Source organism: Prinia subflava, chromosome 8, assembly GCF_021018805.1.
Source record: "Prinia subflava isolate CZ2003 ecotype Zambia chromosome 8, Cam_Psub_1.2, whole genome shotgun sequence".
Classification (NCBI taxonomy): Eukaryota; Metazoa; Chordata; class Aves; order Passeriformes; family Cisticolidae; genus Prinia; species Prinia subflava.
In genome coordinates, this window is record NC_086254.1 from 8538687 (window position 1) to 8554797 (window position 16111).

The 16111-nt window shown below is 42.2% G+C and overlaps 1 protein-coding gene across 1 annotated transcript; it reads left to right on the plus strand.

The window, feature by feature from the left end:
- Positions 1-255: 255 nt before the first annotated feature.
- On the plus strand, positions 256-15604 carry GDPD1 (glycerophosphodiester phosphodiesterase domain containing 1). The gene is made up of 10 exons (XM_063402807.1): positions 256-715; positions 4528-4570; positions 7572-7707; positions 8285-8330; positions 8889-9007; positions 9593-9682; positions 10391-10524; positions 11026-11085; positions 11837-11888; positions 12394-15604. The coding sequence occupies exons 1-10, from the start codon at positions 580-582 to the stop codon at positions 12514-12516; spliced, it is 939 nt and encodes a 312-aa protein (XP_063258877.1). The 5' UTR covers positions 256-579; the 3' UTR covers positions 12517-15604.
- Positions 15605-16111: the final 507 nt, after the last annotated feature.

The window sequence follows — 16111 nt, forward strand, 5'->3', positions numbered from 1 at the left end:
ATTTTGTGATGGCTGAGCGGTTGTGAGGGGAACGCGCATCCCTCCCCATTTGGAATATGACGTCTCTGGGTGGAGGAAAAACATCCTTCCACCTGTGAGAAGAGAGCCGGAACAGCCAGGTGGAAAATAACAGCGTCTAATTGACAATTACCCCACAGCCCTCGCGAAGCGCTTTTTGACCGTGACAGCCCCGCCCGTGAGGCGGGCGCTGGGCGGGGGTGTGGAAAACACATCCCTCCACCTGCCAGCAGAGAGCCGGGACACCTCGGTGGAGAATTAAAGCGTGTAATTGCGAATTATCCCCACAGCCATTGTGAAGCAGCGCCAGCAGCAGCGGGGGCTGCGGGCAGCCCCTCACGGCCAGGCGGGAAGGGCGCGGGGCCGCCGCGCCTGCGCACTGCGCTCCTCCCGGCGCCGGGGCGGCTGCGCGGGCGCAGAGGCGCCGCTCCCTGGGAGCCGCCGCTGCCTCGGAGCCTCCGCGCCCCGCAGCGGCTCCGCCTCGCCGCCAGCCGGCTGCGGGCTGGCACAGCGACAAGGACCGCGGCACCACGGGCCGGGGCAGCCGGTGACAGGCGCAGGATGTCGGCCACGCTCTACGTGCTCTCCACGCTAGGTGGATACGTCCTCACCTCCGCCCTCCTCCTCAAGTGCCCGGGGCTGCTCCACCGGCCCAAGCGGCAGCGCTTTCGCTGCCGGCACATCTCGCACCGCGGCGGTGAGTGAGGGGGCGCGGGGTGGAGGGGAGGGGATGCGGGAGCTTTGCTGCTCTCCGCTGCTCCTGAGGGACGGTGTTCGCCCGGCTCTGGGCGCTCAGGGCTCGGCGGCCCCCGGGCGCTGCTCCCTCACGGCCCCGGGGCGCTGCTCCGGCCCCCGGACACGGGAGGGTCGTGAGGGGCTGCGCTGTGCCCGTGGCTTGCAGCGGGCTCCCTTTAAACCTTCCTCCCGCAGCCTAATTTTAGGTGCCACCTGCTGACCAGTGCCTCGGTTCAGCGCGGAATTAATCTCCGAAGTCCAACCGCGACAGCCGAAAATCAGCTTTTTTTTTTGGCGTGGGGCGTGATGTTTTTCTTCTCAAATATGTCTATATTTTCTTCTAACGATTCTGTATCCTGGTATTTCTCTCCCCAGCCAGAGGGGCGTCTGGCTGTTGCTTACATCAGGTACAAGAGATCGGTTTTCTTGCCTCTGACCTCCTGTTTGCTTTGCTTTCTGCTTTCAGGGGAAACAGAATTTGCTGTGACTCTGTTCTTGCTCCCCTCGGTGTTGCAGGCAGACAGTGGATGGCTCCATGCCCTGGTAAAACCGATCCCATTTGAGAGTCAGGCATGTTGATTCTGTCTAAAATATCTAAAAGAGATTTTTAAGCTTCTTCTACCTATTCTAGAGTACTGAGAGGAAAAAAATGGAGCAAGGTGTGTCAAAATAGGTAGTTTGATAGTAAATTTTTTTTGATACTCTGTGTGAGAGATGTCTGGTGCTGAGTTTAAACAGTTTTCAATACCATACTTTAGTGCTAGTTTATGCAGGGGTTGATCACAGCTTTAGCCAGTAGTCCTTAACAAATGCTGCTGCCTTTAATTATCAAAATACAAGAACAGGAGCTGATCTCTTAACGATTTTATTCCTATTTTATTTTAAACTAAACTTTCATTTAGTTTAGTTGGCAGTTTAAGTTTCTTTATAACTATAGTTCTATGTATAGTATAAAAGGTAGCTTTTGGTGTGGAACATCTATATTATCTGTTGCTTGGTTTTTATATAAAAGAAAAGGTTCTTAATTTTAAGCGTTTCCTGGGGGGGTTTTTTGTTTGTTTGGGTCTTTTTTAAGCCGTTCAAAACTTGCAGGGGACTTTGTTGGAACTTGGTGTGATCCCCTTAATCTTCTGTTCTCACTCCTTTGCAAGGACCTTAGTTAAGATACGCAGCTCTTAAGCCTCGAATGCGAGTGCTCGGGCCGGCTGCTGTAAGCCCCATCGGAACAGCAGGAAAGCCTGGCTTAAGGGAGGATTATTCCTCAGGCATTCAAAGTGCACGGTCTGTGAATTGTTCCCGTGAAATCCACCTGGGGCAGGAGGGCAGCCCTGAAGGTTGCAGCAGCTTTTTTGCTCATCTGAGGCTGAAGATCACTCCTGCTTTACTCTCCTTGGTGTTTACCCTGTAACATAAAATTCCTGCGGGACTTGAGTTCTCCTCGGGCTTTAGTCATGCTGTAGCTTTAGACTCAGTGTCAGATTTCCTATTGCATTTACTCCAATTAACTTGGGAGATCAAGGTAACGCTTAACTTGGTTGGTTTTTTCCTCTCTGAGATGAAACCTTGTACAAAGTTTTTTAAGTCTGATGCTGCTTGCTTTGTCGTTCAAGTTTTCTCACCTCATTTTGTACAATCATCCCCGAATTATTTCTTCATTTCTGCATAGTTTTAAAATTGGTCGTTTCTGAGAGCAGTTATTGAGTCTTGATATTCTTTTTTGGAGTCCTCTGTTGATGCCAGCAGCCCTGAACTGCAGGGTCTCTGAGAGCGGGCAGCATGATGATTTTTACACAGAATAATTCAGATTGGAAGGGACCTCTGGAGATCTCATCTGACCAGAGCAGGTTTACCAGGACCTGGTCCAGTTAGGTTTTGAGTACATCCAGGGATGGAGTCTCCTGTTCCAAAGTTTGATCACTCTTGCAGTAAAAAACGAGGAGGATTCTTACATTTATGAACTGAATTCCCTGTATTTAAACTTGTTCATATTCCTCTTGTCCTTCCCCTGGGCACCACCATGAAGAGTTTGGCTGAATCTTCTTTACTCCCCCCATAACGTCTGGATGTGCCATTTTGGCTGGGGAAAGTTAATTCCTCCTAGGGGATGCAGCAGCCCTCGAGCCCATGAAGCTGAAGGTGTTTGAGGAAGCTTTGGCCAGCCCAGCCTTCTCACTTCTCAGGGGAGAAGATTACTTGGATCAAATAACTTGTGTAGTTCCCTTTTCTGCGTGTGGTTGCTGATTTAGGATTCCTCTTTCAGCTGATCTCTGAACTTTGTTCCTCATTTCCCCCAAAATGATACAAGTCAGGCATTTGACTCACCACCCCTGCCATGTCACCATCCCTGGCCTTGACCACCTCCCTGCCATGTGATTTGTTAGATCAGCCACTTGAAAGATTTATTTTTGGAACTTTCTGCCCAGGAATGTTAGGATACTTACTTTATTGACAAACTGAAGACTTGACTCAGGTGTTTTTGCCCTTCCCTCACCGTTCAGGATGCGTGGGCTGGATTGCCACAGCTGATAAGTTATCTAAAAGCCTCAATTATTATTGCAGTTAATTTGTAACAGATCAGCCAGGTCCTGTGTAGGGGTTTCCCATTTGTTAGGCAATCAGCAGATGGATACCATGAGGTTCTTTTGCTTTCCTTTGTCCCTTGGTTCACTTTTGCCACTCAGCCAATTCCCAGTTCTGCAGTGAAATCCCATAAAATATTGGGGAATGTCTAATCAAAGAAGCTACTGTGGATTCACCATATTGTTTTACATTAAACCCTGCAGATTTTTGTCATCACGGTTCCAAGTCAAGTCTTCCATTTTGTAAACCTACCTGAGAACAACAAATTTAAATTGGTGGTTGTGCATTGCTTTAATTAAGTAACTGAACACAGGTTTAGGTAATATGTCCTGGTGAGGTCTTGTTAATAGGCAAGGCCTTAATTGGAACTCTTATAATTGCTGTTTACCAAGTCTGTCATTAGTGTCAAAGAGCAGTTAAAATTTGCATAGATATCATCATCAGCACATGTGTCTTCCTGAGGTGCTTGTGTTTTTCCATCTATAATATTGCCTGTTTTCTGAGGTGGGGAGAAGGCAAAATCTTTTCCAGTCCCTAATCAGGCTGATTCTCAAAGATTTTTATGCGGAGAACACTGGGTTAGGATTGCAGAGTTTAGTCCTGCCTGAGAGAAAATTTAATTTGCTTGTGTTTTCGTTTCTTAACTGGAATTGATGTGTGTTTCATTCCTTGTGTGTGAGCCCTCTTCTCCAGCAGTACAAACCTTTATTGACAGATCTCAGTTGTTTGGGAAATATCCTTGCACTGAAAAAAGAGATTGTCAGCATCAGCTGGGTTATACATTTAGGAAGTGTCAGCTTTAGAATGTCTTGGGTGGTTTAATTCATAGCTTTTTGAGGTTTTTTTCCTCTTGTTACTCTTCCCACCAACTCTCAAATAGATTTTTGCATGCACTGTTGCTGTGCCTGTAGGGCTTATTGTCTTAGCTAAATACCTCTGGCAAATTAAACACTTTGGTTTGAATATTCAAAGTGTTACACAAATCCAAGGTAAGTTCTTTTTTAAAATAATTTTACTTGGAGAAGGTCGTGTCTCTCCAGTAGGTTGATGGCAACAGAGATTTCTGCCTTGAGCTTCATCCTCATTTCTCAAAATACGTATATTTTAAAACCTGTTGGTTTTTAATTATATTTTCAGTGGGATTGAGGGGAGGAAAAGGATTTTGCGTAAGTTTTATTTTTGTTGTTTCTGTAGGTGCTGGAGAGAACCTGGAGAACACAATGACAGCCTTTCACCAGTGAGTACAAAAGGATGAGAACACCTAAATTTGGTGTTCTCAGTGCCTTTAGTGAGAGAAGCAATGAAGGGAGGTGGGACTGCATCACTTCTTTGGGGTTCCAGTGTCCTATTTGTGAAAGTCAGCTCTCCTTTTCTGCTGTGGATTGCCAAACATCCACTCAGTTCCTCCAGAAGGAGTTGGGATACCACAAATTATGATCTGTGCACAGTAACAAATAGAAACAAACCCTTGGGCTCGAGCTGTGCGAGCCAGTAAAACATCAAACAATACTGTGCTTAATGGTGATTACTTCTATTAATTTATTTATCATTATAAAGCAGAAAATGCTGCTGTTTATATTTTCCTTCTGCAGTCACGCAATGTGTGAAAGCCTCTTACTCAGGGGTTTAAAATGGGGCTGGGACCAGAAAGCCTTTTAAGCCTCCAGCATTTAAGTAGTGAATTTTAACGAGGTTCTCAAAGGCATTTAAAGAAGAAGCATATCTAAAACTCCAACTGCTGCTGAGAAGGGACCACATTATGTGGGCTCCTCTTTGTTTTGTTTGGGGTTTTTCTAATTTGCTTTGTGCTGAGGAGCCTCATCAGTTTGCTGTTTCCCTGCAGCCTGAGGGGTGCCAGCTTTCCCAACCATATAAAAGAAAGTACTGCACTATTTTCTATCTCCATGGAAGCTCAGCATAGTTTTGTGTGGCTTTTTGTTGGGTTGTTTTTTTTCCTGCTGGCCTGCCTTTTTTCAAGTCTGCTACCAGACTTTCTGAAAGTGCTTTTTTTCTCTTTTTCTAACCATTTCTTAAATTTCATATATCACACTCTTCTGTACATGAAGTGCTCTTGCAATGGAAGTTCCTCCATAATCTATTTTTATTTTATTCCCAGAAATAGGCAGTAATATTTAGAGTAAAGACTGCACTGGGAGTAATACATTTTGTGATGTTTTTCTGACTCTGTTTTGCCCATTTTAATTATTTTACAACTGTGGTAGAACAAATGCATTGAAGTCCAGTTTCTACCCTAGGAATGGGGTAGAAAATCAGTGATCTGGCTGGTGAAAAATGGTCAGGATTGGTTCCAACAGCTGACAGGAGATAATCAATTTAAAATCCATCAGATTGTGTGTGAAGCCAGACAGGGTGTGTCTGCAGGAGCTGTTCCTGCAGGCTTGCACAAGCAGGAATATTTGGCTGTTGCTGTAGTTGAATCCAGAAGAGAATGTTTGTATGGGAGGAGGAAGCTTTTACTGGCAATTTCAGTTTCTGTACTGCTTAATTTACAAATATTCTGGAAGGAAATTATAAGCTTTTAGTACCAAAGACAATATTTTGTTTTATTGAAATGCATAATAGATGGGAGGGGGGCTATAATCTTATATTCTACCATATTTAAATGCTTCTGTGGTGGTTTTAGATCATAAAATACCAGATTTTAAGCAAGAGCACTTTCACCCTAATTCTCAAATTCGAGCCTAGCTCACAGCTTGAGTTCTGGAGCAGTTGGATCTGAATCCACAGGGATGTTCTGAATCTGGAGCCTTCTCTGGAGCAGTGTGAATTCAACAGAACAAACCAGAAATTCCCAGCTGGGAGAGCTCAGCACTTGAGGAAGTTTATTGAGCACTGAGCTGCTCCTAAGGGCCTGGCAAAGCCTCAGATTTGTTAACAAGGAAAGTTGTTGTTCTCCCCTCTCCACGCAGCATCAGCCCTGACTTTCTTAAGCAAGAAATATTGCTAATAAAATCTGCTGGTGAAATGATAAAACATGGGAACATCTACACGTTTGGCAAATCTCCTGCAGCAGATTTGGAGTTGCTTTCCCTCAGGAGAAAAAAAAAAAAATCACCCAGTACAGCCTGTGATTCTTCCATATGTAACAGGATTTTGTTCCTCTCTAATTCTTAATTAGCAGCACTGGCAAACAGTTCACAAATTGGCTTTAATTTGACAACCCTCCTTGATGATTATTCCAGCTGGACTAGAAATTGTGTTAAACACTTCGGGGAGTATGTTCTGATTTATTTTTTGGTTTGTTACTGCATTTGTGGGTGTTCATGGGGTGTGTTCAGCAGCCAATAAAGCCCATATGGAAAAGGCTGTTATTGAATTTACAGAGCTTTGGGTCTCAGGTAGGCACAACTCACAGGTGGTGTAGGTTTGCTCAGAGATGGATAAAAAGGTTTTGAAGGAAGAATTCAGACTTTTATCTCTCTGCTGGAATGACACCTCTTTTCTAGTTAAATGACCAATTAACTGCTGTTTGCAGCAAAGCTTATTTTTTTTCTGGTGTGAGGTTTCTAGTACTTATTTTTCATCAGTATCATTATTATTTTCTGCTTTCCTTACTCCTCCTGTGAACCAAACTACTGTGGAGTGGGTTTGGGGTTGGATTAGAGCTTTTCAAAGCAATGAGTCTGAACAGGAATAGCTATTTTGCTTTGAAAAATGTGACTGGATGTTTAGTGGTTTATTTCCTTTTTAATTTAAATTAAAATTTTTCATTAAAAGAATAGTTTAAGGTTGTTTTGCTACTCAGTAAAACAGCCAAAAGCTTGAAAGTCCCACTGCTAATTTCCTGATTCAGCTTTCACATCTCTTCATTTGTTGTTTCTAACCACAAATTCAATTTCTTTTTTCAAAATCTCACTTCCTCCAGTGGGCAGACGTGCTGCTGCTCACAAACACCCCCCTCCAAATCCTGAATCAATCCTTTAGGAGCAGGATTCTCAATCCTGGGGTGGCAGGCTGCAACCCCCAGGTGAGCTTCCCAATTCCTATGGGAGACAGAGCCAAAATCTGCCTCCAGAGATGTTTATTCTTATATCAGCTCCCCCCTGCAGCAGAGATTGTGAGGATTCCTGTTTGCTCCTTGCCTTGCAGCAGCATTCTGAGGGTTCCTTGCACCACTAAAGCCCCCAGGGTCCCTCCAGTGGGATTATTTTGTGGGATGTGTTGGGTTTGGAGCTGCACAAAGCCCTCGAGTGGTTCACGGCAGCCTCTCCCCGCAGCGCGGTTAATTTGGGCACGGACATGTTGGAGCTGGATTGTCACCTGACAAAAGATGAGCAAGTGGTTGTGTCCCACGATGAGAACCTGAAGAGATCAACAGGAGTGGATGTCAACATCTCTGACCTCAAATACTCGGTGAGTCGAGGAGAAAAGGGGCTGGGGGGTGTTGAAAAATGCATTTGTGGGGTGTGCAGGGGGCTCTGTGTGTGCCTGGTGCCCAAAACCAAAGGGGAGGATTCATCTCAATAAAAACACCCCTAAACTAAACCACCTTCACTAAACTCCCCGTGCAGTCAGAGGATCACACCTGGCACATTCCAGAGGGTGATTTACTCCTCCAGTTATCAGGTTGGTGGGATGGCTCTGGAGCTGGGATGTTTTGTCACACTGATTGATGGCAGAGTGACAAAAGCTCTTCCTGGTGTGACCAGTTCTTTAGTGGGAAATCTGGGAGATGAATCCCCCCTGCCTCAACAGTGGAATTTCCTGAATTCTCAGACATTTGGGAATGTTTTGCCTTATTCAGCTACAGGTGACACAAATCCAAGAATGCCAAATAGTTCAATTAATTCTGAAATTGGTGCTACTAAATCAGCTTTTTGGATGAGAAGATAAGTGACTTATGAATTACGATTTTTTTGGTCTTTTTGGAGGTGGGTCATGATTATGTCCCTACATTTGAACTGATGTTCCATTCCTCTTTATTTTTAAGGAACTTCCACCCTATCTCTGCAAATTGGATGTCACCTTTCAGAAAGGTGAGATGTTTGTCTCTTGCTGTTTCAATTTCCCATTTTGTAGCAGTAGCAGTTTCCTGCTTTGGCAAAAGGAGTAGAAAAGTGCATTTGCTTCTTTCAATATAATCATAAAAGAAGTTTCAAAAGAAAATATAATCCTGGCTGTAGGAACCAGTTCAGTAGTTACTGTAGGTATGACTTGGAGTTCAGAAGGAAATTTTGTTCTCGTTTGGTCTTTTTCAAATTAATCTCATTGCATTTGGTGTGTGGTAACTGAGCCTGTGTTTGCTATTTCAGGATTTTAACATTGCCTGCACTCCTACTGTTGCTAAATAATGAGTGAATATCATAAAGTTAAAACCTGAATGTGCAACACGCTCAGGGCATTTTCATTATGGAAATTAGCTTGTCATAGTTAATTACAGCTGAATAAAGTAACTTTTTGTTTAAAAACGTGATTATCCTTGGAGCTTTATATTTTTAATAAAGTTTTAAGGTAATGAGCACTCTGACATCTCTGCTTTTATCTGTGGTTTGTTAAAAGTGGCCACAGCAGTGACAAGTTTCTTTTTTCCCCAGAATGTCAGTGTGAGGGGACAGACAACCGTATCCCACTCCTGCAAGAGGTGTTTGAGGCATTTCCAGAAACTCCTGTCAACATTGACATCAAAATGAACAACAACGTGTTGATCAGGAAGGTACGTGAGGATCTGCTGAACTGAGAGGGAAGGCAGGGGAATGATCCTGATATTCCAGGAGGTTTTTTGGAGTTGTGGCAGTCTGTGATAGCAAGTTCTGTGTTCTTGGACTGCTTCACCCTTCACATGTCAGGTCCTGCTCCCTGTGTGAGGTAATACAGGAGACAGAGAAGGGATCTTGTGCAAGATATTCTGTGAAAGCTCTTTAGGAGCCTTGTCTGGATCAGAAACTGCAGCAGCACTGCTGGAGACACGTTTGGGGAGGGTCTTCTTAGAGATTCTTGCTCTCCAGAGCAGCATAAAAACATAATTTTATTGTGTAGATGTGTTCAACACAGAGGGAAATCTTTCCAGCAAATACTGTTGTGTTATTTAGGTCTCTTGAACTCTTGAGGTTTTTTTGTAGGTATAATCTGTTGTCCTGAACACGTTTATTTCCCATCAAAGCACCACAGCCACCTTATGATGGGAAAGAGGAAAGAATTCTTTCCTCTAATGAATTCCAAAGCCAGCAGAGTTTGAGTTAAATACTGCTGCACTCATTTCCAGTGACTCCGTGTGAGATTTGTGCTTTCTGTGCTGCAGGTCTCAGAGCTGGTGAGTCGCTACAAGAGAGAGCATCTGACCGTGTGGGGGAATGTCAACTACGAGATTGTATCCAAGTGCTTCAAGGAGGTAAGGCCGAGTCCAGCTGAGCTCTGTTACTGTGTGAGAAAAGCACCCTGCAAATCAAGATTCAACCAGCTAGGCCTGGCTTCTGCTCGTGGTGAGGAAATTCAGGTTGTGTTCTGCTTGCTGTACTGCTAAAAGAAGACAAGCACAGTTAACACCCTTCTTCTCTGCTGTAAAATACTGGAGGAATTAAGCTTAGTCACGTTTTATTCTTGTTTTATGGAATTTAGGGCACTGCAGCTTGATGCCAGGAGTTCTTCAAGCCTGTTTTGCACATCATTTATCTGATAAAAAGCAATTTTTCCAAGGATTGCTGATTGTCTGTTTCTTTGCATAAAAATAATGGATGTGGCCACTAGTGGACACAGTTGCATCAGCATAAAGCTGTTATTTCACAGCTATAATTCTCTTCCTTTTTGTGCTGAGGAATTTTACAATTCAGAATTAAATTAAAATAGAGTTTAGTCCAAGGGAGTTATACACCTGAGTGAAATCCATCTTTTGGTAGTTCAGTCTAGTTGATTATTTCAATTTATCTGTGCAGAACACTCAATTTCCTTCCTACCTGACCAGCATTTAGATTTATTCAAATAAGACAACTTCATCTTAGGTGTGACTGCTGAGCTTCAGACATGCATTGATGAGTAAATTTAATTGCAACAGAGTCAAAGTCCACAAGATAACTGAGAATCTCTTCCCTGGTTCCTGCAGAACTCTGACATTGCCACCATCTTCTGTGCCCAGCGTGTCCTCCTGCTCCTTGGCCTGTTCTACACTGGTCTGCTGCCCTTCATTCCCTTCAAGGAGGAATTCTTTGAGATTCCCATGCCTTCCATCATCCTCAAGTGAGTTCCAGCCCAGCAGTGGGTGCTGCATTGGCACCAGTGTGAAGCAGCTGAACCCTGCTCCCTCCCTGAGCGCTGCTTTTTTGGGGCTGAGGTTGCTTTTCTGGTGGTTTAGGCACTTTTGGATGTTCCTGGGAGATTTCTCTGCACAGTAATACACAGCAATTCTGTATTTACAACTATTTCTTGCTATTTTCTCCTCTTTTCTTGAGAACAAATTTGTCTGATAGGGCCAAGAGACAAGTCAGCAGTAGGGTGGGTATGAGATTGCACAATCTTTCTCATTCTTCACTCAAAATGCTGCAGAATTCTCATCTCTGCTGCTTCTCTTAAATGTAGCTCATTTCTCTTGTGTAACCCAATTCTAAGTCACTGTCTTGAGCAGTGAAATTACTGCTCTAATTTGAGCAAGATTAATTCTTTATGTTCCTTTTGCAGGAACATCTCAACTAAGATTTTAATCTGTGCTCTGGTAATTTTTGGTTTCCTCTTCCTCAACAGGCTGAAAGAACCAGAGAAGATGTCAAGAAGCCAGAAATTTATTATCTGGCTGGCTGACACGTAAGATTTTCATCTGATTAAATTTTTATTTATATTTTGCCTTTATATTAACACTTGACTCAAGCAACTAAGATTAGCTGTTGCTATATCTATGCATTATATATTTGCAGTTTCTTCCAGCTTTTTGCCAGTGCAGGATAAATCAGATTCAAATCTTATGTAGATGTGCTTTATGCTTTTATTTTCCTCACACTGAAGCTTTCTAAGGTGCAGTAACAGTGGGAATTATTCCAATTGTGTGTGTGTTAAGCTTCTGTCCTTAAGTGTGCTCGGCTAATTAACATGCAATTAGCTGCAGAATGCAGATCTCATGGATGTGACTGTTTCCTAATGTTGTCAGAGGAGAGACACTGTTTGCCTTACAAGGAACACTTTGCATTTTAGGAATATCTGTGCTTCAGAGGGGATTTAGTCACAGCTTTTCAGTGACTGCAGTGTCTCCTGCCTCTGACATCTGTTAGTTGAGTTTCTCCGGGGCATTTTTGTGGGTTTGGTGAGAAGGATAAAACCTCTCCTGAAAGCAGAGTGTTCCTCAGACATGGAATGAGGCACCTGCAGGGTGAAGGACTTCTCTGCTGATCTTCAGCAGAGTTGATACTTAAATTGCTTCAACTGGAAGTTTTCTAGAATTGAATTTCTCTCATGGAAAACTCTACACACTGTATGGGAACTTCATTGCAGGCCATCAACAGACACTGAAAATTCCATATATACTTGGAAGTTGTTAATTAATTTCCCTCTCTTTTCCCAGGCTGCTGATGAGGAAGGCACTGTTTGACCACCTCACAGCTCGGGGCATCCAGGTACAGTGGGGCAGAGCTAATTATTTGAGAATTCAAACCAGACAAACACAGCCTTCAGAGAGGTTCCTGTTCCCCCCAGCATGTTCTTGGTATTTCTGGGACCATGAGTTGCTGTTTAGCTCCTGAGCAAAAGCTGTTGCTGTTCTATTTAAAAAAAAAAGAGTTTTCATTTAAGTCCCTTGAAGTTTAGGGTTTTTTTTTTCTCCCGCTTCATACTTAAGCCTATAAAATCTGCAAAACTGATTATCTGATGTGAGGCTTTCACAAAATAATACTTTTTAGAAGGATCTGAAGTCTCAGGTAATGGAATTGGAGTCACCATTAAAAAATATCTCTTTTGGAAGGTGGTGGTGGGGGAGAAGTCCAGCATCACAGTGTCATCATTTCTCATTTTAAATATGCAGCAACATCTCCTTCAGATCAAACAATTTAGGTCAGAAGTGATTTTTAAAATAAGAAAAAAGTATTTCCTGTAATGATTTGGTTGTTGTATCCCATTTCACAGGTGTACATTTGGGTACTGAATGAAGAACAAGAATACAAGAGAGCGTTTGATCTCGGAGCTACGGGAGTGATGACAGACTATCCAACAAAACTGAAGGAGTTCTTACACAATTACCCAGCATAAAGGAAGAAAACTCAGAAAGTCCTTCCAGAACAGATTGTGAGCCAAGGATTTTCCTCATTAAAAAAAATAATTGCGGGCAGCATGCACAGATCATTTTTGTTGGAAAGATGTAACCGATGATCTGTTACCTTGTTGTCAAGTCACTACCTAATGTAAAGGTTGTCTATTTATTTTAAAACTTTAATGACATAGTTTACATTTGTAAATAGCTCATTTAGCAACAGCACACTTCACAAATGATGATGATTAGGGAGAGAGTTGCCTGACAAGGTACCTGTAGATAATGAGCATTATCTTACCTGTCACAAGTGTTCCTAAGCAGCTGTCAGGACATGTCAGTTATTTTATATTATTCTAGTGAGCAGAAACTGAAGAATTTCTGAAAGTGTAGCCTGTGTGTTTGCATTTCTTGTGTTGCTTTTAGATTTCAGGTAACTTCTAGAGGAAAAAAAAAAAAAAAAGAAAAACAGGCACAGGAGAAATAGCAAAGCAGAGTCTGTGGCTGGCCAGGTAGTGAAGTGTACTCAGTGAAGGTGGTCACTTTGTAGCCAAAATTAACTCAGTGTAGATTTATTCCATTATTCTCACTGACAAGAATGTTGAACTCGAGTTGGAACTGGATTTAGACCTTCTCTGAGGTGATGGCAACGCTGTGACTTTTGGTCCAGGTCTAAACACAGGATTTAAATCAGGAACTCGGTGTTAAATTCTGGTTTAACACCGAGTTCCACTGCAGGGTGCAGGTTTGCCCCTGGCGGCTCTGGCCTGCCTGTCTTGGCAGTAGTTGGATTTCCAGGATGCAAAATTGCACTTTTTACAGATCACACTCACTTTGAAATAGCCTTTTCACAACGTCCTGAAAGTCTCTTGCAAGTTTATGGTTCTTGATGAACAGAAAGTTGTTTTTTAGAGTGAGGGACCAAAGAAGACTTAAGTTTGGTCAGGAGTTTCAGGGACAAATGAAAATGTTCCTTTTAAATGAATTCACCCAAAGCAAATTCTTATGTGTATTTATAAAGGAAGTGTCAATCTAGAATGTGTGCAAACTTTAGTCTTTTCTCTCCACAAAAATACATTCAATATCCAAGTTTATATGCATGGACATGGAAATAACTGGCAAAAAGCCAGGAAACCCCAGATGTGATGGAATTGGGGTAGGCAGGAAGGTATTTCTGGAAGCTTCCCACGCTGTTGTGTCCTTGTGAGGAGTTACCTGTGTGTCAGACAGGTTGGAGCCTGCAGTGCCTGTGTGCCTTGGTGTGCTCCTGTCGTGGCTGGGGGCTCAGGGGTTTAATTACTGTGGCTTAATTACAGCCAATGTATAGAGCTCAGTCACTGAATCATCAGATGCTCTCTCTAAACAAGAGTCTGGGTCTGTTTCTTGAAGGAACTTCATGTGAAAAGAATAGATCTGAATAATAAACTCAGTAGCCAGATGTGTTTTTACTGCAAGGAGCACCCACTGTGCTAAAAACTGATTTTTAAGTCATTTTTTTCCCCTTGATAGCTCAGATTTGGGAGGGTTCTTGTTGCACCCCCTGGCTGCTGTGCCATATTTGTAAGTGTGGAGCATCTTTGCTGTTCCACTGCCTGTTAAAATGCCAAATCCATCTGCATGGAGAGTGTTTGGTTCTGCACCGCAGCTCCTTTCTGAGGAATCTGCCTGGATGAAATGGAAAAAAACTGCTGTATTTAGGATTCAAGGGAACATGTGCTGATGGGGGCAGATGAGTTAATGTTGTCCTTTTGAATATCTGCCTGGTGAAGATGACTGCAGATTCAATTTCCTCCTAATTTAATCAGCCTTGTTGCTTATTGAATGGAAGAGAGGAAAATGTAACTTCCTAACTGTTCATGGGGGGAAAAGGATGAAATTATTTATTAGGTACTAAGCTGTTTCCCTTTCAGACCAGTTCTGTCTGGTCACATAAGTGCTAATAATCAGTCATGTCACAGCTCTGCCTGCTTTTTAGAAGCCACTGAATAGTTAGAGAAGATGTTCCACATGCAGCTCAGTAAATTAAAAAATTCCACCTTTCTGTCCTAATCTGGGTTTATTACCAGGCAGTTTTTATGCAATGTGGGTTTTTTAAACTCAGTTTTATTGCTATTAAATTTTTAACACATGCACCAATATTAAGATGGAAATATAATTATGGTTTTAGGGAATACTACCAAAACATTTTAAAACTTTTTTGTTTAGGTTAGGGAGAGCTAAATTTTAAAATACCAGTTTTGATCTCTGATTTCCTTTTTCTCAAGTTTCCCTGAACAATGAATAAACAATTTTTCATTCTATATTGGATGATAAAACACAGGTACTGAAATGACAGTGTTTTATATTTAATTTTAATATTTTTATTCTCTCTCTGGTAGTAGAGGTGGAAATTTCTGCCTTGTAAAATTCTCAACACATTTTTTCAACCACACTTTTGTCAGATCAGTGTTCTTACATCTGATGGAGCTTCTGACTGTGCTGTTTATACATTGACCTCTCTTGGATAAATCTGCTGCTCAATATCCAAAATTTGATTGAGAGGGAAAGGGTCCAGTGCAGGAAAAATAAATTTATTCCTTAACCTGTTCGGGCTTTAGCACAAGATCTCATGAGACAGAAAATGTTGAATCCCAGCACCAGTGCACAGGGTTTAGGCCATGATAACTGTTTGTAACAAAATACAACGGAATTGGGGTGACTGTAAAACATTTGTTGTATCCAATCCTTGTTTTGAATATTCCAGAACTCGCTGTGATTTTTAAACCACTTGTACAGAAAAGCTTTTGTTGAGAACTTGCACAACTTGTCCAGGAGGATGTTCAGTCCATCTCTCTCTCTGAGGAGAGATTCTTTTCAGGTACTTTTAACTCTAAATATTGTTTTAACACTGTGTTCTCAACCCTGTTGCAAGCTGTTTTATGTATGAAGGATGATTGCATGTATCTCATGCACTTTTAATTTGCAGAAAGTCTCGTGGACCTCTCTAGCTCCAGAGCTATGCAGTGATTTTTCTTTCCATGTGAAGAAAGGTTTGATGCTTTTGAAATGTGGCACATTAAAACATCTTTGCTCATAAAAGATCTAAAACTGGATGCTTGTTAGGTGTGACTTATTTCCCTAAAAACCTAATCTCAGAGTGATTTTGTGTTTGCAGTTTGAGTTTGTGCTCACAAGAATTCCACTTGCAGCAATTTTTTGTCCTTTCTGGTGATCAGCAGGATATTTCCTCTAGTCCTACACGAAAAACTTCCAGCTTTCCTACTAGGATGCCATTAAATCACATTAAATATTAGATTTTAAGGTAAAGTGTAATTTTAAAGCCTTGAGAGTTCATATTTAGGTAAGAAAGGTGAAGTGGGGGGTTGTATGCTACAATATTTAGTAACTTTTAAAGAATTTTTTCTATGATGAGAGGATTCTCCAGATGGCTCCGGATGCAGTTTAATTCCTTCAAACACATCCTAAATATCTGATAAACCAGAAAAAGGGAATTTGAGGGCATTACAGAGTCTTTTAATATGAAAAGTATTTATCTGTGCTCACTTCAGGTGCTGTCACCCAGCATAAATCTGCAGCTGAACCAGAATATTCAGAAAA

Bases quoted from the DNA above. Each gene is read 5' to 3' on its own strand.
- GDPD1 (XM_063402807.1), top strand. From the start codon at position 580: ATGTCGGCCACGCTCTACGTGCTCTCCACGCTAGGTGGATACGTCCTC. The intron at 4,571-7,571 runs GTGAGTACAAAA...CTCTCCCCGCAG, and splicing joins ACAATGACAGCCTTTCACCA to CGCGGTTAATTTGGGCACGG. The intron at 9,683-10,390 runs GTAAGGCCGAGT...TGGTTCCTGCAG, and splicing joins TATCCAAGTGCTTCAAGGAG to AACTCTGACATTGCCACCAT.